General features: G+C 39.8%; 1 protein-coding gene across 1 annotated transcript in view; it reads right to left on the bottom strand.

Annotated features, from left to right (window-relative positions):
- Window positions 1-1,657: 1,657 nt before the first annotated feature.
- The window catches only part of TENM1 (teneurin transmembrane protein 1), a 104,621-nt gene continuing 79,217 nt past the window's right edge, over window positions 1,658-27,061 (bottom strand). Inside the window, exons 8-15 of the mRNA XM_044682672.1 lie at window positions 24,328-24,500; window positions 22,798-23,033; window positions 11,817-12,113; window positions 10,314-10,397; window positions 7,364-7,751; window positions 3,925-5,145; window positions 3,178-3,320; window positions 1,658-2,416 (exon numbers count right to left, since the gene is read on the bottom strand). Coding sequence (XP_044538607.1) covers window positions 1,658-2,416; window positions 3,178-3,320; window positions 3,925-5,145; window positions 7,364-7,751; window positions 10,314-10,397; window positions 11,817-12,113; window positions 22,798-23,033; window positions 24,328-24,500 — 3,301 coding nt within the window. The remainder of the gene's footprint in view (window positions 2,417-3,177; window positions 3,321-3,924; window positions 5,146-7,363; window positions 7,752-10,313; window positions 10,398-11,816; window positions 12,114-22,797; window positions 23,034-24,327; window positions 24,501-27,061) is intronic.

The following is a 27,061-nucleotide window of genomic DNA, read 5'->3' as shown; positions in this document are numbered from 1 at the left end:
TTCGGCTCTTGTGAAAACCTTTACGTGATTGTGTGATCTAGGTGGAGATGTTTTGAAAAGAATCTGTCATCAAAAAGAAGGGCAAGGACCACATGACATGGTGCACGGTAGCTAGAAACACTGCCAACTATAGCCCTAAACCCTCTGGCCTCATGGAAGTGCTGAAGTTGGCTTGGGAGTCACATTGGAGTGCTCCATGCTTACAGTTCTAGCCACTTGATGCAGCATCTTCCAGATCGTGTGTGTACTAAGCGGTTTCTTTTCAATCAAGAGTCATAGAAAAAAAGATCGCTGATCTTAACAGTGATCCTGGCTAAATATTTCCAAGTCCAAAGTGAGCCAAAACCCTTCTTCGAAAATAGCCATTTTCCCATGGGGGAGGGGAGCTGATCGAATGAGTAGGCAGAGAGTAGAAATGAACTAAATCAATGACTGGTAAATGATTTATGACTTAAAAAATCTGCCCACCCTCCAATTAATTGAAATACTTGGGCTGGAGAGGCTTTGGAATGCGCTTTGTTAAGTGTCATAAATGTGGCCGGGAAAAGTTCAAGGACTAGCTATAAAACTGGAAAGATAGATGTGGAAGTGGGAGCACATGATGCCAACCATTAGGATGCTGGTTTGGTGCCTCTTCTCTTGGGAGTTTGGCATGTTAATAGCCTTTGGTATATTAGTTACACCATAGATGGCAGTTTGTGTAAGTAAATAAGCACCATGTCTAGTTTTCAGCTCTTAGGTCTCATGTACTCTTTCTAAGCACTTTGATGACCTCAGTAGAGATGTTTCAAATTCCTACGCGGTCATTCTTGAGCAATGACTTCTGAGTACATTTAAACCTTTAGTGCAGTAGGAACTCTGCATCATCAGGCGTGACGCCATGACCAAACCTAATGCAGAAATGCGAGATGTCCCAGTCAGGTTAATAAATGACCAAAGATTGTGTTTATGTAATGCCAATACACCTGGTCAGTCTGGTGAAAACTGGAATCCAAACAGACTGATTTAGAAAGAGTGAGTTGGCCAGATGCTTGGTATCATATAGACACTACTACTAAGCCCACAGAAAAGTGTTAGACAGCACTCGATAAGTACAACATACATAGCATTTGCTTCCAGGGAGTAAAGGGAAATGTGCTCAGAGAGATAGATGAGGTCTGAGGACATTTTCTTACTGATGATTCTGAAGTTTTCTATAACAGCTCTGTAAAATGTGAAATGGTCAGCAGTCTTTAGAAATGCAAAGACTTTGAAGAAACTTTTAAAATAGTACGTAAGTTAGCTTGACAGTTAAAGATGAAACGGCATGTCACGATAGAGAAATAGAACCTTGGGTTCTCTCGTTTGTTATCTCAACACACTCTCAACACGACAAACGTAGAGTGGTGTTTTCTGAAAATTTAGGCTTTCTTTGAGCTGTACTTGTGGTATTTTGAATACTGCCACACGAGAACTAAAAATCTTATCTGTCATTTCTTAAAGAGTTTAAAGAAACAATATTAAAATACCATCTTCTGTCACATTGAAAGGCAGTTGGATATGTTTTTCCTCCATATTTACACATACAGAGTTCTGATCTAGAAAACCAATACAATAAACCATTTTATGTTTTAAAAACAGGCAGTCTTTGGTGACGCAAAGGCAGAGAATTTTTTTGTTACCTCCTGCCTATTTCGCTCTGTCTCATAAAGTGAATATTGTTGGCACTGTCAGAAAGTTCTAGATACTGCTCAACAGACAAGACAAAATAGCCATCGTACCCTTGGACCCTCCCAGTGCTCAAAAGTTGTTGCTTCTCTCCCTCTGTCCATGCCCTAATCCCCTCTTCCCCTTCTTGCAACCGCCTCTGTTCCTTAGTCCAGGCCTGGGAAACGGCTCGCTGTCTGGCAATTTCTAACACATGGTTCTTTTCCTCTTCTACAGTTGTTCCATACCGAATGTTAAAGCACAGAGTACCATGTTGGAGCTGTATATCTGCAAAGCGTCTAGTCCTCCCATTCATCACAGAAGTCATCTGGGATACAGTAACATTGACACCATTCTCTAAAATCCGCCTCCCTCCTGTGTTACCTATCAGAGCCAAGTCTTCCTCCAGAGAGCCGAGTTTAATGAAGTAGTGAGTATCCCGCCCATCAATGGTAAAGTGCAGGTTTTCCAGGTAATGAGCATTATTGAGGATGGCGGCGATTCGGCGGCTATCTTCGTTGGCTACTCCTATGATGTCAGCAGTCACGATGCCATCCTTGATGGCAAACTTTATACCTTTTCCAAATACAGACGGAATAGCGGCAAACCTGGGATGCGTTCCTCCTTCGAGACACCTCCTATCGCTGTAGCTGGGAGCCATAGGAAGTTGGTCTAAGGAAATGAAATTTCTAAGTTGTTTTTTCAACTCACATTGAATGCCCAGGATAGTCTGGAAAAGAGAAACACAGAAAATGTAGCATCATCTTAGGAATCCGTCACCAGATCCAGCTGTTTTGGTTAGATACTTTCTATTTCTATTCCCTGTAAAGATGATGGATGATGGATGGAAACTCCATGTTTTGTTATTCCAAAGTGATGCACAGAGTGTTATTATTATTATTAGCTATATTTACAATATGAAACCAGCATTTTGACTAATGTTTTTATTCACACATTCCTGCTTCCTTTAATCACCAGTTCTGAATTGAAAGCGTTTTCCACTTGTTGAATCATATACCCTTCTGATTAAACCATCAGCTAGTCACTAAGTGCTTATGCTGGACGTTTTGGTGCTTCTCTTTCTCTTCCTCACTATTTCCTTTCCCTCAAGGAACCATCTATGACTCTCTGTGTAGTCTACCACAACCTCCCTCTAGAGCTACTTCAGAGTACAGTACAGAGTACAGTATCTGAAAGTAGTAGACTTCCTCTTTGGACCACTGCTTTTCTTTGGAGATCCATTTCCCCTTTGTACAACTGTACAATTCACCACAGAATCAAATAACTACTTAGCATCCTTCTTGTCAAATCCCATCATGTGCCTTAGTGGAGTAACTATGGCATTAGCAAGTTGATCCTCTAACACTTACTAGCTGTGTGACGAGGGCCAAGATAACTTTCTAAAGAGATGTCAAGTATCTCTTTGTTTATTCGCCAAGGGGAAGTTTTGGAAGCTATACTTATTTTTTTCAAATGATAATTTTCACAGACCTTGCCAGGATCCCACTCTTGAGTTTTTGTTTGAAGCTGCAGAAGCTCATAGGTTAACTCCACACTTTCTAGTTCTGGTTTTGGAAATCCAGGCAGAACATTGTGCAACTGGAAACCAAATAGCTCCAACCAACTTCCAATATCTGTAAAATAGAAATTAAGAACAAACATGAACAACATGCACACAATTGGCAAACACTGTTGAAAGTTTAAAAACATATTACACAGAACACCTTTTCTGTCCTCTCATATGATGGTAAGACGATATACAAAATACCGTAGGCATCCTAAAAATCAAATCCCAATACCCCCAAGCCTAGCTGATGCCATGGAGTCTTCTAGGAATGCTAATCCTTTGAATAAGAGCATTTTAAAAAACCAGGAGGAACCAGAGGAAGCCCCTGATTTTTCCAAATGACCTAGATTCAGTACCCCCAAACTTCTCAGTGACCACAGTGACAATGAAATCTGGTTGAAATTATGCAATGTGATTCTGACTTTTCCTTCTCTCACTTTCCATAAGCTGCGAAGAAGGAAAAAAAGAACAAGAAGAAAAGAAACTGTGTAGTACAATGCAAAAGCATCTGGTTTGTTGTTGACTTGCATGTTTTTTCTCACCCTTGAAAAGTAGGGAAGAGAGCAGATGTATGATAGTTTGTGGGTTCCCTGACAGGAAGTAGAGGTAGTGAGAGACTACGATCAAATAAATGACACCAGGTTCTTTGTAGTTTTACATTGTTCACATACCTGTGGTGTATTTGGCAACATCTTGTATTTTGCCAACAGGATAGTTATTTTCAAATGAGTAGAGATTGAATGGTTTTGGAAAAGTGTTCAGATGCTTCCATATGTGATGATTAGGTGTTGTCCAACGTCCAGCAAGCACGTCATAATCTCTTTGTCCCAAATGGACTAATTTTGTGAGGGCATCATAAAGTCCTCCGTGAAAACCAATGACGACTTGAAAGTCTGGATAGGTGTCTTGATAGATATCACCATAGGGCGTGTACAGTATCTCTTTTATCACCTGACCTCGGCTACTGAACACAGCCAACGGGGTTCCTGTATTGTCACAGGCTACGTAGTATTCTTCCCCACTGCTCAGCTCCATTGCAATGAGGTGGCCTTGGAGATCGTAGTAAAGTGACGTAATTTCTGAGCTGCTGTGATTGTACAGATGAGTAACTCTAATGGGATTGCCGAGATCTGCATAAAAAAACTGGAGGTGCTGTCCTAGACTGGATTTACTGGCAACCCGTCGCCCAAGCCCATCGTAGTAGTACTGCACGGTCCAGCCGGAAGCCTTATTGTAGGCTTTTTGCAGTAGGCCATTGGAATTATAGTCAAATACATCATTCCCCCTCTGTCGGAGAAAGCCGTCTTCGTCCATCTTGTACTGAATTTCTCCAAGCCTAGTGATGCGGTCTCTGAGGTCATATCTGAGGGGAGTCAGGCGGGCACTATTTCCGTGGCTTAGGAGGTTGATGTTCCCATTCAGGTCATAGCTGTAACGCCACTGGGTTTTATCATTCACAGAGACAGTCTGAAGCTGACCATCAGCATCATATTCATAAAAGTACCTTGTTATGTTGGCTTCAACTCCTACCCTGATATCGCATATAACCATGCGGCCCATGTTATCATATTGGATGGTCATCCAGTAGGCAATGGCCTTCAGGATTTCATACTGCACTTCAATGACTTGGCCATTGGCACTAAAGATCTTAGTGTGCTTCATGACTGTGGTGGTTATAACTTGGTTTAAGTCATAGTTGATGACGCTGAATTTTCCAAACTGCTCTGTCCTTCCAGAAACATCAACATAACGGTACAGATCTATCGGCAAAGGGGTCTCATTTATGACGGCTTGCATGCTGGTAACCCGAAAGTTGTTATAACTATAGTCAAATCGGGCATTCACAAGGCCTTCTTCGCTGAATCGGAAAATCTGGCGTCCAATAAGAGGACCTGTATAGAAACAATAGCAAAATCATATTGACAACAAAATTAGATGGTGATGAATGTCACTGAAAATTAAGAAGGGTCTACTTTACTTGAGTTTTAAGCAAACTTAGTTCTCTCCACGTTGATGCTTACTGAAAGATTTTGTTATCTAGAAATATATAACCTGAAGAATATAACATTTTCTACAGCGGTTCTCTGTAAAGTACTAAACGAGATCATTCTATGAGAAATTTATTCCATACATTGTATGAGAAGATCTATCTGGTTATCTGAGACAACAAAAGTCAGGTGAGTATATAATCAGCCACCGAGGAAAAACAGATTTCTTTTAGGATGAAATGTCAAAAGCCCATTAGATAGTACAAGAATTCCTTGATTTGGCCATTTGCGAGCCATGCGTTTTGTGTATTCACACTGTATAAAGTGGATAGAGAACATAAATTGGGAATTGAGCTTATACTCTTGACTTACCTGCATTTTGGGGGACCATTTGGGTATGTACAAATGTGTGTGTGTGTGTGTCTGTGTGTATATTATGACTGATAAGCTGAATAACTATAGAGGTTGGCACTTCTAGGAGTCTCAGTCTTTATCATATCCACATTGCCAACATCTTGGTTGGTTCAGGCACTTATTATTATTATTATCATTATCTATTTATTTATTTACATATTCACATATTTATTTATTTGTTTGTTTATTTACTTATTTAAACCCTTACCCAAGATGGACATCTTAGAATCAATACTGTGTATTTGTTCCTAAGAAAAAACAATGGTGAGGGCTAGGCAACAGGGGCTAAGTGACATACCCAGAGCCATAGCTAGGAAGTATCTGAGGCCATATTTGAACCCAGGACCTCCCATCTCTAGGCCTGGGTCTCTATCCACTGAGCTGCTAAACTGCCCCATAGGCCCTTTTTTATCTGATACAAGTGGCCAGTCCAACTATCTCATCTCTACCCTCTTCCACAATCAATCCTATAAAGCACAGATATGACCATGCTGATTCTGTGCAATTTTGTTTTTCTTTCAAAACAAATGACTATGGGATGGACAAAGTATTAGACCAACGTGGAGGAACCAAGGGAGTTGGACAAATGTTCTTTCCCATGGGAAACCTTGCTTTCTTTAGAACAATGGAAATGCCTGTGTTACTTGCTATAATTGTAACTTCTTTCTGAGATCGTTCCAACAAGCCGTCTCTCTCCTTCCATAGCTGCTGAGCCTCAGGGATTCCATTGTGTATAATAATCATTAATCTGGTTTAATACCCTAGTTTGATTTTTTTCCCTCCCAAGGATATAAAAATATTTAGCCTTATACAGCTGAACGAGAAGAGATTCCTGTCTGTGCCTTTTAAGGCTATGACTAATAAACGTATGTCTTGATTAAGCTAAAATTTTAGTTAATTCTTCAAAACTTCTCTGCTTTAGAACCTGTCTACTAATTAAGTACTAACTCCTTAACCTGGCACTGAAGGTCCTCCAAATAGGATTCCATCTTACTTTATTAGCCACAGCTAAACCATCTGGCTGAAGTCTAAGGAGGAACTATGTAAACTGATCCCTCTTTGATGCTCTCTCTATTTTAACCCAACACATCCCATCTTTCTCTAAACCTGAAATGCCCTCTAATCTATACCTATCACAACACAATCATCCTTTAAGATCAAGCTCAAATATTGCCTTCTCTGTGATGTATGATATGATCCTCTCTACCTGAAGTGATTTATCCCTCCTATAAATTCCCATGGAGCTTTTTTTGGTACTTCACAATACTGTAATTCGTATTGAAATGTGTATGTCTCCTCTCCTAGACTCTAAACATTCCTCAGGTTAAGTCTTTTGATTTAAGAAAAACATAGTTTTCTATATGATATCTTATACTTCGTAGTAACTAGAGTAGAACCCCTAGATGATACATTCCAAGACCTACTGGGAATGACTTGAAATCACAGATATAAGCAAATACTTGTTGACCTAACATGTGCTCTCTCTGCCTACTCCCACTGCTCTGCGTGGTACTTGTGGCCCTCCAACCACCGCCACCTCCACAAAAAACTCAAAAAAAAAAAAAGGAAAGCGAAAGAGATGACTGGTGCCAGCCTCCAATGTTTTGAAGTTGATTATGGGTAACAAACTATGGATAAAGGGAGAACTACTGTACTCAGTAAATCTTTGAATACTGGAATAATTAAAAAAAACATCTTAGAAACAAACCTGTTTGCCTGTATCTGATTGTGCAAATAAATCCATCATGCATCAGATGTATTGTCTTAATCACTCCAGAAGACTCTTCATATGTAAATGTGACTTGAGTGGTATCATAGAGAATCTCGGACAATCTGGACTGTTTAGTATACTTGTAGAGAACTCTGCGCCCTGTCCCAAGGTAAAGTGTCTGCAGAAGTCTTCCATCGCTGGTAAAGTCCTGGATGAAAGAAGTGCTACTGTCTGGAGGAGTGTAGATATTCCTATAGTAACCCACCGAAAGCATTGTTTGTAAGCCATGGCGCACCATGCTGGGCATAGTGATTGAGAGGAGGCAGTCTGATTGGTCATATTCAAAGATGTAACGCCTCTGGCTATGTAAGAGGAGCATCACAGACTGAAAAAAATGAACACAAAATAGAATATTTGAGTTACAGACGTGGTTGTTAGCAAATAATTTTCATACATATCAACCATCCTTTAAATTACACTTAGAGCTGTTGATGATCTTGAAACGTACATACAATCAAATTTTGGCAAGTTGAATTCTATTCTTAGCACACTAGGAGAACTTGTTTGTTCTCATGTGGGTAACAACTTCCAAGTGGATCTGTGTTATAACTACGGATTTTTGCTTAACTTTATTTCTTCCTGTGGGGCCTATCTTGCCCAAGAGAACTGTGCCAAAATGGCCTTACATCCAGAGAGCTGATTGATAATCTATAAAAGGGAAAATGAATCCCAACAAGCACCTGGGTTCACATCCTCCTTCTGACACTACTGTTGAGACTTTAGGCATGGCACTTAAACCTCCTTGGCTTCGGTTTTCTCAACTAAAAATGAAGGTTTTGGACAAGATAACACACCTCTGAAGTTCCTTCCTGCTCTAGATCTATAATAAAATAAGTGTGTATATATAGGTGAAAACACAAAGCCAGTGGCAGGAAAGGATCACTCTCTGGGTTCAGCTGTTGACAAAGTACTCAAAGATTGATATTGGTATTTTTTAACCTCCCTTACCATTCATCCTAGAAAAGATACTATGTATTGACTCCAAGACAGAAGTGTGGTAAGGGCTCGGCCCGTGTTGGTAAACACAAGGCACATGTACCTCCATGTGTCAGAGGGGACTGCTCCATTCCAACCTCTTCCCCGCACCTGAGGACATTTTTCACTCTGCCCAGCAGTCCAATGCAAGCACTTCCTTCCTCCCCTGTCTGAGGTAATGCTGGGTGGGGCCTTACAGGTGGCTTTAGGGTACAGTTTGGGCATGTGATATCTAAAAGGTTCACCAACAGTGGTCTAAGCCAGTGATGGGCAAACTACGCCTCTGGGCCAGATGTTCTACAACCCCTGAAATGATCTATCCGGCTGCAAGACATTATTCCTAATCTGACGACTACAATGAGTAGGATACAATACAATGAAACTTCGAAAGAGTTGCCTTAGAAACAGACTGACAGAGGAGCATTTCCTTTCCTTTGGCCCCCTCTAAAAAGTTTGCCCATCACTGCTCCAGGCAATGGGGTTAGGTGACTTGCCCATATCTAATAAGTGTCTGAGGACAGAGTTGAACCCAGGACATCTACTCTCAGTCCTCTGAGATTATGATATGATACAGCTGGCTCATACCACCCTGGCCGATATCTTTTTAATTTGGGAGGTTAAAAGTGCACGACTATCGTGCTTGCCTCAAATGCCAATCAAGCAACATAACCCCAAACAAATGAAGGTCAACATGAAGCATTTGGAAATTAAGTCCAAGTGAAGTTAATGGATCAAGTTCTTACAGATGTTTTATCTACAAGGTAGGTTCTCAACCAAACCAACTTTATGTTGCTTTCAAGTTGCTTTCCTAACTGGAAAGCCTGCTTCACTCTTCTGCCCCACTTTGAATCTTGCACATCTAGAAAAGCGTTCACTCAAATGCCATGTGAGGGACTGATCACTCAGGAGAAGTGACAGGGCTCTGGCCAGTCTCAGGATGGTATCGTATCACACCCCTCTTTTGCCACTTGAATTTTCGCACAGGCCACAGAACACGTATTTTGTTCTATTACATTGATCTCTGCAAGGACCCTGTGAGGTAGGGGCTACACTTCCCTTTTTCCATTGAGGGAAAGCACTTGCTCAGGATGGCACAGCCAGTTTTGTCTGATGTAGCATTTGAAATTGGTTCTCTCTGACTTCCAAGGCCACCATTCTCACTGCTCTATCACTGAGTCTCCTCTGCACCGCTGCTAAATATCCTGCCCATACTACTCGTTTGGCATTTCTCCCACAGTTGTCTCGTTTCCTCCCCTAGAGGGTTAATTGCTAAAGAGCAGAGACTCTCTACTCTTGGCATATTGCTGCAAATACTTTACCACTTTACTCATTGTGATGGCATTGTTCACTTCCCAGATGCAATTTTGATACTGAGTGGGGAAAATGAACTACCAGCCACTCTGGGGCTTTGGAGCTCAAATTCTCCTTTTGGTGTGAAGAGACACTTAAAAAGAGGGAAGGGCACATTTTACAATCTGTATAATGGGTATTGGCAAGGGAATCAGGGAGAAAGAAGCTAAGACTTTTGGGATAGCTCTTTATTTCATTCATTCATTTATTTATTTATTTATATTAAAGAAAAAAAAAAACCCTTACCCTCCGTCTTCCAAGGCAGAAGAGTGGTAAGGGCTGGGCAATGGGGGTTAAGTGACTTGCCCAGGGTCACACAGCTGGGAAGTATCTGAGGCCAGATTGAAACCTGGTCTCTAGGCCTGGCTCTCAATCCAGCTGCCCTGTGATAGCTCTTTAAAGTAAATGGCCTTTATGGAGAAAGAGGTGGAAAATGCCCAGGGTTTACTTTGACAAAAGAGGAACTTCTTTCATTTTCAATCAATCTGGCATTCTGAACAGGTGACTTGTGGCCATGCAGCCCCCCGACAAATCTCATTCCCACCGTCCCTCTTTCACTTACTTTTGTACTTTGGGCCGTCACTGTAGAAGGGCTATACAAAGATTCCTTGGAGTAGAGAGCCTGTTTAGCATCTATAATGCTGCCCTGAGAATGCACAAAGACCTTTTATTACACAAATGACTGAGTGGGACAATTAGGTCTATTCTAAGGCATTTGAAAAACTTGAATAAACACCCAAATATTTCCCTCCTGCAAACAAAAAGACTTGGCTTTCTATGTGGTTGAACAGGAAGCTACAAGGACAAATAAGAGAAACTGGCTAACTTGCAATATGGAAAATGACCACCAGATGGCAGTGTTGCTCAAAACACAAGGTTGAGCCAATCGCTGCATTCTGGCTAGCTATGAGTTCTTTCCGTCTTTATAAGGTCAAAAAGAGCAACTCGGGCTGAATTTATTAACCTAAAAGGACTCATTAAATAATTTGAGAAATTAAATGAAAAATAAAACGCAGGTTGACTGTTTTCAAAGTAAGTTCCGATGAGGAGTCTTGGGGAATGGCTATGTTAAGCTATTTTTGTCAAATCAAAATGTAAGTGTGCTTGCTATGTGCAGAGCACTCTCCTAGGTGCTGGGGACGTCCAAAGTTTAATAGCATTTTATTTTAAAAAATCATCTTAAAAATTTTAAAATCATTAAAAAATTCATGTTCTCTCCCTCCCTCCTCCCGGATCTGACGAGCAATTCCACTGAGTTAGACGTGTTGTTTTTTTTTTAACAGAATTTTTTTTTTAATATTTGAAGTTCAAAGTTTAACAGAATCTTATTTTTAAAAATCATCTTAAAAATTTAAAAAATCATTAAGAAATCATGGTTCCATGATTCATGTTCTCTCCCTCTGTCCTCCCGAACTGATAAGCAATTCCACTGAGTTAGATGTGCTTTTTTTTAAACCTAATTTCTTTTCTTTTAGTATTTGAAGTTCAAAGTTTAGATGGGACGCAGTCCCTAATATCGCACAACTTATCCTATAGCTTCTCATCTAAGTCCTATCTGTGATTGCCTTTGAGAAAGTTCTCATAAATCAAGATGGAAAAATAAATGACTTATAAAGGGGAAATATGAATAAACTCAGTCCATAAATCACCATGAGAGAATTCAAGCCACCATGGATGGTTGCCCAGGCTGCCGTGCAAGAAAATACTAACAAAGTACCTTATTCCTACAACGACAGTATCCTTGCTAGAACAATTTTACATTTTCCAGTGATATTACCTTTGTATAATAAAAAAAAACACCATGAACAAGTATGCTAAAAAGAAGAAAAAGCAAAGCTATTACTTCAATTTGAATTTACAATAATATATGACAGGGTATGGTTTTTGGAGAAAGCTTTTAGCTGAGAAAGAGCAAACCCATTCAATTAAAACTCTTGCTTTGCCTATACTACAGAAAATGTTAGAATGAAGGCTTGCCATGAGGGTAATTACTCACAATCTCATCTAGATACTTATAGTCTTGTATTTTATATAACGACAATACCACCACCACCACCACACCTACCTTCTCTAAGTAAGTATAGCTCCATATTTTCCCATCAGCCCAGGTTCGTGAAATTATCTTGCCACCCTGGTCATATTCCATTTTCTCAGTCCATGTCCCTCTTTGAATGTAAGTTACTAGTCCCGAGTGTGAATAGGTGATGTTCACTTCATTATATCTGCTGACGGGAGACCACAAAATCGGACGACCAGATTGGTCGTAAAGAATCCGGAGGGTGAATTTCCGATGGTCGTCATAAATTTTTCCTGTGCGAGTTATGTGATCAAAATCTATGGAGAGCAGGTTCCTGTTATGGGCCTAAAGAAGAACATAAATACAAAATGTTAAAAAAAACTACACTGGAACCCTTTGGCGGGTGGGAGGTGGAAAGAGTGCAAGAGCAGTGGTCTGATTCTTCTCTGGTCAACTGTAACCTTCTCGAGCACTCCTCCCAGACTCTCCTTGAAGTTGAGGAATATCTCTAAAAGTGTGGAGGGAGGCTGTGGACATCACAATAGAGAGGAACACTTCCTTTTCTTCTCCATCTCAAGTTCTGAATCATGACTTTCAATCATTTATGGCCATAGTTTATGTGAATTAGATGCTTATTAGAAAGCAGTAGAATCCTATACTATCAGTCACATCCCTGCCCCTTCCTTCTAATCCATATTGTCAAAGCTCGAGTGTGACATTAAATCCTAGATGGGATATTCTGGATTCCATGCTTACCATCATCAACCCTCCTATAACCACGATTCCATTTCCTCTCCTAAATCCTAACTATGATTTAAGGAAGGAAGACTGTGATTTAAAGGAAGACTATGATTAAAAATTCTGATCATTCATAGTTCTGATAGTGGAACACAAACCAAAAAAATATGACCTTCCTCCCTAGCAACTTAATTGATTTACAAAAGACTGACAAAGTGAAGAGTCAAAGAATTGGAAGTCATTACTCAGTACTTCAGAAAACAGCCATCAAGAATGAAACTTAATCAGTTGTTGGTTAAATAAAACAATAGGCAGAGCTCAATTTTTCCAACATTTCAATTGGTTGTGGTGGTATTGGACATTGACATCAACACGATTGATTTAAAAACAAAAAGCTCAGTAGATAATCTGGTATCAGGTAAATAAAAAATTCAGACTAGGGTAGCCTGGCTAAGAAGCAAATGCTGAGAGGAAACTTTCAGATAATGGAGTCTAATCTCCACTCCTATTCCCTTAATACAGAGGGGAAGAAGTGAATTAGAATCCATGTTGCTGAACTTCCATTTGAACACACATTCCAGTATTTCTTTTTCCCAAATTAGGTTAAACGTCCTTGTTTGGGAAACCAAATGCAATCTTAAAAATACATCTTTAAAAATTTTCAGTTAAAAAACTTTTAATGGACCTAATTTCTTATTTGGCTATATTCTGAATTTCTATAATTCTGAAAAATGAATGACAGTAAATCAAGATGGTAGGCCTGAGAAGATAGAATGAATCTAAGTAAAAATTTAAATAAAACCAGACTTTCCTGGTGGAGTTGTGAACTGATCCAATCATTCTGGAGGATAATTTGAAATTATGCCCAAAGGGCTATAAAAATGCATTCCCTTTGATCCAGTAATACTAGGTCTGCATCCAAAAGATAAAAAAAATGGGAAAGGACCTGCTTGTACAAAAATATGTATAGTTGTTATTTTTGTGGTGGCAAAGAATTGGAAACTAAAGGGATGTCCCTCAATTGGGGAATGGCTGAACAAATTGTGGTACATGATAGTGAAGGAATACTATTGTGCTATAAGGAATGATGAACAGAATGGTTTCAGAAAGAGCTGAGTGAACTGAAGCAGAGTGAAATAAGCACAACCAGGATAACATTGTACACAGTAAGAACAATACTGTGGAACAATTAAATGTGATAGACTTAGCTACTATCAACAATACAATGAACCAGGACAATTGTGAATGACTTATGGAAAAGAACACTATCCACCTCCAGAGAAAGAACTATTAGGGTAGGAATACAGATGAAAGTATATGATTTATCACTTGTTTATTTAGGTATATGTTTTGGGGGTTTTGGTTTTATATGATTGTTTACTTACAAAAATGAATAATGACATATGTCTTACATGATAATACATGTTTAATCCATATTTAATTGCTTGCTGGCTCTGGGAAGGGGGAAAGAAGAAGGATGGAGACAATTTGAATCATATAGCTTTGAAAAACTTAAGTAGAAATTTGTTATTACATGTAATTTGTAATAAAATAATATTAGTAATAATAAAATTCTCAGCCTCTCAAAATACATTTGAAAAACAGGAAAGAAAGGGGCAAAGAACAGGAAATTGAGGAATGGTTGGACAAATTTTGGCATGTAATTGTGATGGAATATTGCTACACCATAAGAAACAATGAGCAGGTTAATTAAAATTGTTTTAAAGACCTAAACAAAATGATAAAATGTAAAATGAGTAGAACCAGGAGAACATAATCTATATGGTTACAGAATTAATATTGGAAGAATAACTTGTGAATGTCAACCTCCAGAGAATTAACTGAAAAAAACCAAAGACACCATCCATCCATCCATCTATACCAGTGGTTCCCAAACTTTTTTGGCCTACTGCCCCCTTTCCAGAAAAAATATTATTTAGCCCCCTGGAAATTAATTAAAAAAATTTAATAGCAATTAATAGGAAAGATAAATGCACCTGTGGCCATCACCGCCTTCCCCTGGATCACTGCAGCACCCACCAGGGGGCGGTAGCATCCACTTTGGGAATCACTGATCTGTACCATGGGGAAAAAGGGGGCTATATCAGTTTATCAGATTATCATCAGTGATCCTCAAAATTATTTAGTGTTGGTTAAAAAATGGATGTAAAGGAAAGGAAATACTTTCATAGCCAGAAATGGGGAGAAGGTTCTTAACCAAAGGATAGAGTTGAGTATAAAAGATAAAATAATCCATTTCTGTTTCATGAAATTCAAGAGCTTTTACAAAAAAAGCAATGTAAAAAGATAACAAAGAGACACTGAGAATGGGAAAAAAGTTTGCATTAAAAAACTAACAAAATGTGAAACTCAACATAAACAGAGAATTGACACAAATAGAGCCAATCCATATATGTAGTCAAAAGATATGAACAATTGTCAAAATTCAAACTGTAAACTATCAAGCACACATGAAAAATTGCTTTGAATCACTAATAAGAGAAATGCAAAATTAGACAGCTCTGAGGTTTCACTTCCCACCCATCAAATTAGCAAAGTTGATAAAAGATAGAAATTTAGTCAATGTTGAAAAGGATCTGTAGGAAAATAGGTGGTACATTCATAAATCATTGGTGGAATTGTGAAATTGCACAGATAAAATTGACAAAACTCTTCCATGAGAGGAACTTAGATTTTTTTTTCATGGAAATATACAACAATATAAAAATGAATTTTGGGAAGGAGGGCACTAGTAGCCAAGAGGGTACTGGGCCAGAAAATCTTTATGTAGGTCTTTATGCTTTAGCTGAATCTTGGAGGAAATAAGAAATTGTAAGAGGCAGAGATGAATAGAAAACACATTCCAGGCATGGAAACACTCAGTTCAAATATGGATATGGCAGATAAAACTTTCATGTGTGGGGAACCACCACAGGAAAGGCACATTGGGCTATATTGGTGTGTGGGAAGGGAAAAATGTTTAAAAAGGTAAGGCAGATAAAGTTTGGAACCTGTTTATGAAGGGCCTTAAATGCCAAATGGAGAAGTTTATATTTGATCTCAGTAATAGAGAGCCGCTGGAATTTATTGAGTAGGGGAATAGCATTCTACTAGACGTACACTTCAAATTATTTTTGTTAGTCAAGTGAAAGACAGAAATGAAATGGGGAGAAACAAAGCAAAACAGTAGAATTAGCCAAATGGAAAAAGAATTATAAAAACTAACTAAAGGAAGAAAAATTCCCTAAAAATTAGAATTGGGCAAATAGGAGCTAACAAATCTATAAGACATCAGGAAACATGACAAAATCAAAAGACTAAAAAGTTAGAAAAAAATCTGAAATACCTCACTGGAAAATAATTGACATGGAAAATAGGTCCATATAATAAAAAAAAGCCCCTGGACACCATATTACAAGAAATCATCACAGAAAACTGCTCCCATCTTATCAAACAAGAGGGAAAAATAGAAAATCAGAGAATCCATTAATCACCTCCTGAAAAAGACTCCAAAATAAACTACTCCAGGACTCTTATAGCCAAATCCCAGAACTCCCAGACCATGGAAAAAGTACTACAAGTATCCAGAAGCAAATAATTTAAATGTTGTGGAACCACAGTTTGGATTATCTAGAGCCTAGTAGCTCTACATCAGTGATGGGCAAACTTTTTAGAGAGGGGGCCAACGGAAAGAAAATGCTCATCTGTCAGTTTGTTTCTAAGGCAACTCTTTTGAAGTTTCATTGTATTGTATCCTACTTATTGTATTCATCAGATTAGGAAGAATTTAACACACAGGATAGAACATTTCAGGGGGCTGCATCTGGCCGGCCTGCTGTAGTTTGCCCATCACTGCTCTACATTAAAGGACCAGAAGGCATGGAATATGATATTCTGAAAGGCAAATGATCTAGGACTATAACCAAGAATTACATAACCAGCAAAAAAAATCTCCCATGAAAAGGTCCATAACAGTCAACAGAGAAGATGGAAGTGGGTGGTGGGCTATGCCTAATTAGACCTTCCTCTCATGGGAATTAGCTCAAAGTGGGAAAAACAACCATACTCACTCAACTATAGAAACCTATTTTGCCCTGTAGGAAAACAGGAGTGTAGAAGGAGTAAGAGAAGGGAAGAGATGGACAAAAGGAGGGAGAAATAGGGGAAGCAGTGATTGGAAAAAAATCTGTGAATAAGAAGAGAGAGAATGGTAAGTGGGGAGAATAAGATAAAAGGAAACACAATTAGTAATCATAACTGTGAATGTGAATGAGATGCACTCATCCAGATTGATTACTAAGTATCGATTCCAAGGCAGAAGACCATGAACCCATTTCTTAATAAAAAATTAGCATTATAGCTGCACAAGTAGGGATCAGGGCTAAATTTCCACTGGAAGGTTGTCACAGACCAACACATACACACACATGTAATGATTATTTTAATGCTATGTTCAGATCTCTGGATAATGTATAGTGCTTTGGATGTTTCTGTTCAAATACTGATTTCCAATGCAGAGATTAGAAAATAAATGTCACATCATGCTATGAACTCCATGTAGTACATGGAGAATGAATGGAGTTGCTACACATTTACCTAGAATTACATTCCAGATGCATTCTCACCATAGTGTTTCCTTGGCCCCACATATCACCCTGGAATTGAAAGCATTTAATTCCCAGATGGGGTTAACTTATCATCAGTTGGCAGAACTGATCTGATTAACCCATTGCCAGGCAAGATCCTAGCTCTGGACTTCTGGCTTTGCATTGATGGTAGTGGGATAGTTGGGAGAATGCAGGACTGTTTAAACCTTGGGTTAGTATAGCCCTTAAGGGCCTGGGCAGCAGCAGTAGATATTTTGGGGCATCAAAAGAAGGGGGTGGTAAGGGCTCTGAAAGCAGCATCTACTCTACTTTGCAATTTTCCTAAGGGATAGCCTAGCTTGAAACCAATTCTGAGGGGGGGGGGATTTAAATTGGAGAAGGAGAGTTTCCAGAACTCCGTTTCTCGAAAGTTTGATTTATACATAATTAAGTCAAATTTGAAATTGTGTTGAGTAACTCCTTTGCTATGCCTCATTTTAATGGTGGGTAGGTGTTGATTGAATTCTCAAGGGTCCTTCTACCTTGTGCTGCTGTCTACTCAGTTTTTCTCAGTTACAGAAGAGTGGGCAGGCCAGCTGCCCTGGTTACTTACACACTTGATGGCAAGGTCTGGAAATGAAATAGCGTAGAGCTTTCTACAGTGAACTAACCTAGAAAACAGCATGAAGCATGGGAGAAAGAAAATCTGCAATTGGTAGATCTTGGGTGGGTTGAGAATAAGAGTAAGCTGCCGGGCAGCTGGGTAGCTCAGTGGACTGAGAGTCAGGCCTAGAGACAGGAGGTCCTAGGTTCAAAGCCGGCCTCAGCCACTTCCCAGCTGTGTGACCCTGGGCAAGTCACTTGACCCCCATTGCCCACCCTTACCACTCTTCCACCTATGAGACAATACACCGAAGTACAAGGGTTAAAAAAAAAGGAAAAAAAAAGATAAAAAAAAAAAAAAGAGTAAGCTGCCATCACTTTCTGGCTGGTGGCCAGACCAAACTATGTTATTATATTTGGTCTGTGGATTGTAGACAGCTGGACTGTTTCTCTTTCCTGAATGCAGGTAACTTATTCATATTCCTAAGATGAAATTAAAAAATGGACCCCAAAATGCACAACTATTCTGATTCTGGAGGATGCTTAATCCTTTCCCCTACATTACTGATGATACCCCAATTGCAATGATTCGAGATGAATTTTTGCTTCATTGTGCATGTAAACACATAATCAACCCACTGATTTTATGGTTTGAATTGTGCATTTGCGGGCCCATGGTTTTGTTTTGTGATCCCGTGGAATGACAAACTCTACACACTAATTGCATTCTCACCCATGGACGCTGCAAATTATAATTTGGATCTAGTCCCTGAACCATTTTTCTTTTAGTGAATATGTAATCTTTGATTGTTACAGACACTCAGATTTCTCTGTTCTAACGGAAGGCGTATTTACACAGTCAAGATGATGCAATAGATGGAAAGTTAAATGAATGCAAAAGTATCTCACAAAGGATATAATTCGACTAGATTTTGGGTCATGGGGGATTGGGTTTGAAAACAAATCATACATTATGGTGTTGGTTGGTTTAATAGGGCCACTGAAGGAGGCCTCTGAAATAGCCAATCCAGGATTTACTCACTCCAAGTAGGATATCATTTTTAATGTATTTTTGTTTGTTTTCGAGAGGGGAGGCAGCAGGCCTTTGATATAGGAAACACATTCCCTTTGGCTTTGGATTGAAACCCTTAGATCAGGAACAACCCTCATCATTTTGACTTTGCAAAGAAGGCACTTATGCCATTTCTTTTTCTTTTCAGCTAGAGGGAGAAGAATGGATGTGACAAGTGTCCTAATGGATGATCACCTTACCAAATGGGCTTGTAAAGGATTCTGCAATTTTGTGCATAAATAGCTAACATTCATTGTTATCTATGTTGGGTGGTTTTACAAAGAAGTGCCATATTTTACACAGAAAACCAGGATCTCTTTATTTGCACTGACCAGACCCATGAAAGAGCTCCCAATGATCATGGGGCAAAAGGGGAAAATCGGTTGTAATCAACCAAGAGATTTCTAAAAGTCTGGATATAGGGTCATTGGAAAGATGAAGTATCTGGATTTTTTTACATTTTATCTCGATGTGTGGGTGACATGGAGAAAGCCACCGAACTTTCTACCCTCCAAAAGAAGTTTAAAAAGTCATGCATAAATTCACATCTCCCAGCAATTTTCTAATTTTCCCTTTATTAGACGTTGAATAGCATGACATAGTAAACATTAATTATTTCAAAAGCATACAGTATGGGACAATGTAAGAATCAGAAGATCAGGATTCTAGACCTGGCTCCACTGCTTAGTAGAAGTATGACCTTGAGCAAATTCCTTCCCCTCTACCCCTTGGGAACTCAAGTTGCTCCTTTGGAAAACAGAAATAATAATAACAGCTTACTTCTTTACCTCCTCATATCCAAATGGTTCACAAGTATTGTCAATTCCCCTCTCATCTCCATCTCCTTTTTACTCACACAGCTGCCTATCACCCTAATTCATGCCCTCAGTCTCACCTGGACTATTGCAGTACTCTGTTAATCACTTTCTTGGATCTCGAGTCCTTCCTATATCTATCCTTCTTATACATAACTAATAAAGAGAAGTTTGAAAACCACAATATGATCATGTCATTCCAATGTTCAAAAACTCCAGTGACTCCCTCTTGCCTCTAGGAAAAAATACAACCCTATTTGGCTTTTAAGGCCTTTTACAACCTGGCTCCAGCCTGCCTTTCCATATTCGTTGCACATTAGTCCCTTTCATATGTTCTATGGTCCAACTGGTTAACTTGCTGCTTGTTCTCCATAGACAACATTCCACTTCTCATTTCTGTGTCTGTTACACAAGCTGTCCTTCATGGCTTACTCTTAATGTTTCAGTATGGTCACATGGCTAGTATGTGCCAGAGGCAAGATTGGAACCCAGATCTTCCTGGCCTCTAGGACAATCTTCTATTCCATCTTATCTCATTGACTTGTAGAGAATTTACAAAGTTTGAAAAGTGCCCAGGCACTGTTCTTTACCTCTACATCACATTGCTTCTCAGGGAAGGCGCCTGCCATTCCTATCTCACAGGATTGTACTGGCCTACATGTTTATATTCAGTAAAATATTATCGTTGGTAAATAAGTGATTAGTGACTGGCCAATTTATGTAAAATGTTCAAATTGGTCTGCTTCTGGGGGAAACCCCTAACTCAGTAGCTGAAAGACTGTGTCTATGCGACAGTGATCAAAATATTTGAAAAGGCTACAGTGATTCATCTCTTTAATACCAAGCAACTGGTTTGATGGATTTCATCACGACATCGCCTGATTGTTCTTTGTATAGTCTCCAAATCTTCAGGTTAAGCTTCAGTTTAGACGTAGAGTATGCTTATGATTTTAGCCCCCCTAGTATATCAAGATATGGTTTCCCACTCATGATTGCCATTGTGCTAGGGCCTAAAACAAGGGAAGAAAACTGGCTCATTTGTCCTTCTGATATTAGTAATTACTTGACAGAGGATTTGAAAACATGGAGAACACTAGTGCTTGTAGAAAGGCCATCGGAGTGAGAATTTTAACATGTAATCGTTGTGAGTTCAGATGACTGAGGGTATGAAAAACCCTCCAAGAAAGGTCTTCTCAGGGGGCAGCTGGGTAGCTCAGTGGATTGAGAGCCAGGCCTAGAGACGGGAGGTCCTAGGTTCAAATCTGGCCTCAGACACTTCCTAGCTGACCCTGGGCAAGTCACTTGACCCCCATTGCCTACCCTTACCACTCTTCTGCCTGTCAACTCCAAGACAGAAGGTAAGGGTTAAAAAAAAAAAGAAAGGTCTTCTCTGACTAATCTTGCCCTAAGGCTGTCCCTTTAATCTTAATGTTTAGGTGACTTACCCAGGGTCACATAGCTGGTATGTGTAACAGATGAGAAATGGCCCCAGGTTTTCCTATAATATCTGATTCTATTTCCTCAACTGGCCCCTGTTGCTCTGGCTTCTGACTCTATTCTTCTACTGAGGCTGTTCTCTTAAAGTTCACTATAACATTGTAATCACTACATTCAACGGCCTGTTAAAGAACTTATTTTCATGTTCTTTCATGCAGAATTTAACACTGTTGACCGTTTCTTCTTTCTTGATAGCATCTCCCTTAGATTTCATGCCACCATTTTCTCCTGGTCTATCTACCCCTCTATCCTTTACACTTCCTTTCTTCTCTTTTTGCACTTTCTCCTTTGGTGATGTTATCAATTCCCAAAACTTCAGGCATCACTTCTACAATGATGGCTACCATCCCAATAGCTCTCCTGGCCTCCAGGACCACATCTCCAACTGCCTGTTAGAGAGCTATAATTGGATGGACTGATTTTATCTGAAACTCAGTATGTCCAAAACAAAATTCATCTTTCCCATAAACCTGTCCCTCTTCTGAACTTCTCTGTTTCTGTTATGCCACCACTGTTTTCAAGTCATTCAGGTCTGAAACTCGAGCCATTTTTGAATTGTCCCTTTTTCACCACATCTAATCAGCTGTCAAGTCCTCTTGACTTGAAAGATAGTAAAATCCAAGACCTTTCTTTCTCAAATCTTTCCTCTACTCTTACTGCCACTATTGTTGTTGAATCCTTTATCACTTTGTTCTTGTACTGTCATAACAGTTGAATAGCTTTCTCTGCCTCCAATCCATCTTTTGCATATCTCTGCCTGAAGCACAGTTCCGATCATGTCACTGTCCTGCTCAAGGATCTTCAGTGGCTTCCCACTGACTGAAGGATTTTAATCCTTAGCCTAAGATTTAAGGTTCTTTGGGATATTTTTGTTCAACTGTCAAAGATGACTTCAACATCTCTACCTATTGAAAACTGACCTCCCAACTCCAGGACTAGCTATCTACCCTGCTACCTAGCTGCCTCACTTAGTATGTTTTTTTCCCTTTTAAATAAACCCTTGCCTTTTTTCTTAGAATCAATACTGTGCATTGGTTCCAAGGCAGAAGAGCAAGGGTGAGCTGCCACCTCCTCCTCTGTATAGACTTCCCTGACTCCTTTCCCCCTCCTGTGAGATCCTTCCCATCCAGGTCACTCATTCTGTAGGTTGCAGTAGAACAATATCTAGATGTACCCTTGTCTTATCTTTCTACTAGATTGTAAATTCCTTGAAGGCAGAGACCATGCTATTACTTACCTTTCTACCCAATGGGTACTTACTCAGTGTTAGCTGAATTAGACCAAGTTACATTGAGGGTGGGAGAGGAGGCCCTGGTGAGGTGTATCTAGTTGCATAAAGATGGCCTGTATCTAGAAGAAGAGCCTAAACAGCAGAAGACCACTGACTTCATAACTGGCCTCAGGCTGCCTCCATTATGATGCCAAATATAGTACCTGTTCTTTAGAACTCTGTTGATCCAACAAATACTTTATGCAACACTGGCAGAGAATTCCCCATGATCTATACCAGTGGTTCCCAAACTTTTTTGGCCTGCTGCCCCCCTTCCAAAAAAATATTCCTTAGCCCCCTGGAAATTAATTTAAAAAAAATTTTAATAGCAATTAATAGGAAAGATAAATGCACCTGTGGCTATCACCGCTCCCCTAGATTGCTGCACCACCCACCAGGGGGCAATAGCGCCCACTTTGGGAATCACTGATCTATATGGTTGACTTACCCTCAGCCTCCTCTCAAATGCCGACATGTTGCCTTTGGTCTGCTCCTTCCGCTGCCGCCACTCAATAACGTTAGAATTGTGCTCTCCAGGCAAGGAAATATTGCACTTGCCCAAGGTGGGGTTGACTGCCCCAGCAAGAATGTGTGGCTCGGTGTTGAGAGTGATCTCCATGCCGCTTGCAAAGGTAACCCGGAGGGATCCATCAGGGCTTACACGATAGGTACTCTGGGTATTGTCTGTTGATAGAACAAGAGTTGGGAGGGGGGAAAGACCACACAAGCTGAGTTCTCCTTTGGACTTCTTAACTATTCAGATAGGTAAACCCTCATTCTGCCCATTTTAAAATCTTCCAGTTTTCTTGTTTCTTAAATAGAAATTTCTATTCTAAACTTGCATGCTGACTTCTTTCTCTTTTCATTTTAAGAAAATTCCCTCTGGCTTGTTAGGTTGGCCTGCTTTATTTGATATGTTAAACTTAGCTTCCATATTACCCAAGGAGAGCTCAGGCCTCTGGCAGCACTTCTCTCATCTCCTTCAACTCTCAAAGAAGATTTCTACTAAAGACTACCTCTGATCCTTTCCAGCAGAGCTGTGATGCCCTGGAATGACTTACTGCCTCCTGAGTACACACCATTTTGTACCAAGCCCCAGAAGCAAACTATCCTCAATTCCATTTCCCTCCCAGGAAAGCCGTCTTGGATAAGAAATAAAGGAAGGAATGCAATCCTTTAGATCATTCCCACAATTTTCTATTTCTTTCTAGTACCAACAGGGACAGATTTCACTTCATTTAGAAATATCCTAATTAGATTTAGAGCTTATAGATCAATGAATCACAGACTCAAAGAATTTTGGAGACGGAAGAGGCTTAGAGGTCATTATAACAGTGCCACACAAGCTACCTGGCCGCTGCTGGAAGACCTCAAAATGAGGGGGATCCCATTACCTCCTAGGACCCTCCCTTACACTTTGGCAGAATTTTAACCATTAGGAAGTGTTTGGCTACTACCAAATATAAATTTGCCTTTTGTTAACTTCCACCTATTCATTTTTATAGTTGGGAGAACTGCATATCCAAGAGGTTCCTGACCCATGGTTCTAGGAAGAAGAGCTGGGATATGAGCTTAGCTTCTCATGTGTGTAAGAAGAAGTGTGACATGTAGTGTCTTGCACATTGTACATTGCACATGCAATGACTTGGGAGTAAGGAGGACTTAGATGGAATCCTGGCTCTGCTCCTAGTGCAGTGAGCCATGGTGACAAAGGCATTGAATGGCAGAGGGGAGATTCAAATGCATGTCCTTTGAATCCAAATCTGTCATGTCCCACCGTACCATGTGAATTTGCAAAATCTGCTACCTTTCCGTTAAGCTCAAATTTGTCAGTTATGTTGCTTTGGACAATTGATATGTGTAGAAGGTTGAAGAGGGGGAGAAAAAGAAACTGGCTGAAGCCAGGCTTCATATAATATTAACAGTGCACATTGAACCAATGATTTAAAGTTTGCAAAGGGAACGGGACTTGTCTTACCATGTTTTAGAATGTATATGGTACTGGTGGCTGTAAAGTTGGTGGCTGTGATGACATTTTCTCTGTTAGAAGTGTCCAGCTCCACTTTGGTGAGCTTCTCCAGGTCACTGTGGTAATTGCTGACCTCTCCAGTAGGAAAAGTGGCATTGGTCAGATGGCCCTCAAGGTCATACCTGGGTGATTTAACCCAAATCAATCGTGAGACATTTTGGCAGAACAACAGGCTTTTCAGTGACACCACTACTAGGTTTGTACCCCAAAGAGATAAAAAAAATGTTCATACAAAAATATTTATAGCCGTGTCCTTTGTGGTGGCAAAAAACTCGAAAATGAAGGGATGCCCCTCAATTGGGGAATGGCTGAAGAAATTGTGGTATCTGATGGTGCTGTCAGAAATCTGGAGGATTTCTGTATAAAATGGGAGAGCCTTAATGAATTGACGCAGAGTGAAATGAACACTGTAAACAGAGACTGAAACATTGTAAGACAATCAAATGTAACTGATTTTGCTACTAATAACAATGCAATGATCCAGGACAATTCTGAGGAACTTATGAGAAAGAAAGCTATCCACATCCAGAGGAAGAACTGTGGGAGCAGAAACAGAAGAAAAACAACTGCCTGATCCTTTGTTTATATGGGTGTATGATTGGGGTTTTGATTTTAAAAGATTATTCTATTACAAAAAGGAATACTATGGAACTAGGTTGTGAGTGATAATACATGTATAATAACCCAGTGGAATTGCTTGTCAGCTCCAGGAGGGGAGAGGGGAGAGGGGAGAGAGAGAACATAAATCATATAACCATGGAAAAATACTTTAAAAAATAAAAAAAGAAATAAAAAGGAGCAACAGGCTTTTGTACAGCCAAGATAATGTAACTTTAAGCTCAGTTACCAAGTATTATTAATGTTGTGTTATAAGAATCATTTGTGATCAAGGCATCTAGGTGGCACCATACTACAAAGAATGCTGGGCATGGAGTCAGGAAGGCCTACACTTACTATCTGGGTCACCCTGGGCAAATCGCTTCACCCCGTTTGCCTCAATTTCCTCATTTGTAAAATAACCTGGAGAAGGAAATGGCAAATCTTTATCAAGAAAACCCCAAATGGGGTCACCGAGAGTCTAACAAAACAGAAAAACAACAGGAGAATGATCGGTTACCCCAATGGAATTTGAAACTTCAAGGTCAAGTCAACTAGCATTTATTAAGTTCCTATAATGTGCAAGTCACTTGTGCTAAATGCTGGCAATAAAAAGAAAATCAAGGAACTCGTGATCTAAAGTGATTTCGGTTGTGAAATCTAAATATTTGCCACCTTCTTTGAACTGTTTTGTCTTTCCATTTTTTTTAAAGGAATAAACCCAAATGGTAATGAATTACAGGTGGAAACCAATTTAGAAATCCCGCTGTTGTAAGGAAATGATTCAGCAAGTTCAGTGTTTGCTGCAACAGTTGCTCAACTGTGATGCTAGAAATGCATCACTAGAGGGTGCTGTCTGTCAAGGAGAAAAAGTACACCTCCTGAGAAAGAGCCATGAGGCCAAAGTTTACTTTGCCTTGAGAAAGGAAAGAAAGGATTTCTTCTGTCTTTTCAGTTCCCATGTTTGGAAGGAAGAAGTCCTCCTAGCAGGACGAACAAACATAAAGAAGACTGGAAACATGTTCATTAAAATATTCCAGAATGGCCCTAGCTCAGCATTCCTCTCTGATCTTCCAAATATTCAGAGCTCAGTTCGTCATGTTTTGCAACGTGCACATGTACTTTGGATGATAGCTTCAGAGCCCAGAGGAGCCAGAAAGGCAGACTAGTTAGTCTGCTTAAAACAATCAGCGTCACTGACAAGCTCCCTGAACTCCAAATCAAAAACTTCTCTCTGGAAGGATTTGGACGGGGCTTTGGAGTTTGGCGGAACTATGAACAATAAATTCAACTTCATTCAAAGTAAAGGCATTTGCTGGGAAACTGATCACCGTTGCTCTGCAAGTTGAAAATGACTCGATATTTATGTGCTCACATCGATCTTTAAAATATTAAACAATTAGATTTTTTTCTGCCCAAAGTGAGCAGGTTAAAGCTGAACAACAATGGCAAGAGTTACTCTAACTTACTCCCGCTCCCATAATGCAAAAGGACAAAGTAATACTAATTAAGCAGCTATTTTGTTGTCCCTGGACAGCTTTTTAGATTCTGAGATGTAGCTGTACTGAGTTAGGTGGTCAGGGAATAAGAGGGCTAGATCATCAAGCAATTCACTTTTTAAAAATGTTGCAAAAAATAATAAGTGTCTGAACAAAGGGCAGCCCATTTGCTGACATGCCATGGCAAGAGCCTCTGTTCAAACTGGTTTCTCTGTTCCACATCTCTCCTCTCTCCAAACCATTCTCCACAAATCTGCCAAATTGATATGCCTCATCCCCCAGGTCTGAGACCATGTTACCAGCTCATGCAACTCCATTTGCCCAAGCAAACTCCTTTAGCTTGAGAAACTCATGATGGTCTTGGTAGCAACCCTTTGGCCAGGCCCTTTAAATATTACCTCCTGTTGCAAATAATTGGACTCATCCAGAATTTTGCATCTCCAATCTCTGGGCCCTTACACATGTCCTGTCCCTACCTCTTAGAAATACTTCCTTCTTTCCAATTGTAGCTAAAATGACATTGCCTCCATGCTTTCTGATTCCCCCTCACCCTAAGCTGCTAGTCCCTGTTTCCCGATGACCATTTT

The sequence above is a fragment of the Gracilinanus agilis genome, chromosome X, assembly GCF_016433145.1.
Source record: "Gracilinanus agilis isolate LMUSP501 chromosome X, AgileGrace, whole genome shotgun sequence".
In the NCBI taxonomy this organism is placed as follows: Eukaryota; Metazoa; Chordata; class Mammalia; order Didelphimorphia; family Didelphidae; genus Gracilinanus; species Gracilinanus agilis.
The sequence above is the reverse complement of the archived record's forward strand: the minus strand, read 5'-3'. Positions and strand labels throughout refer to the sequence as shown.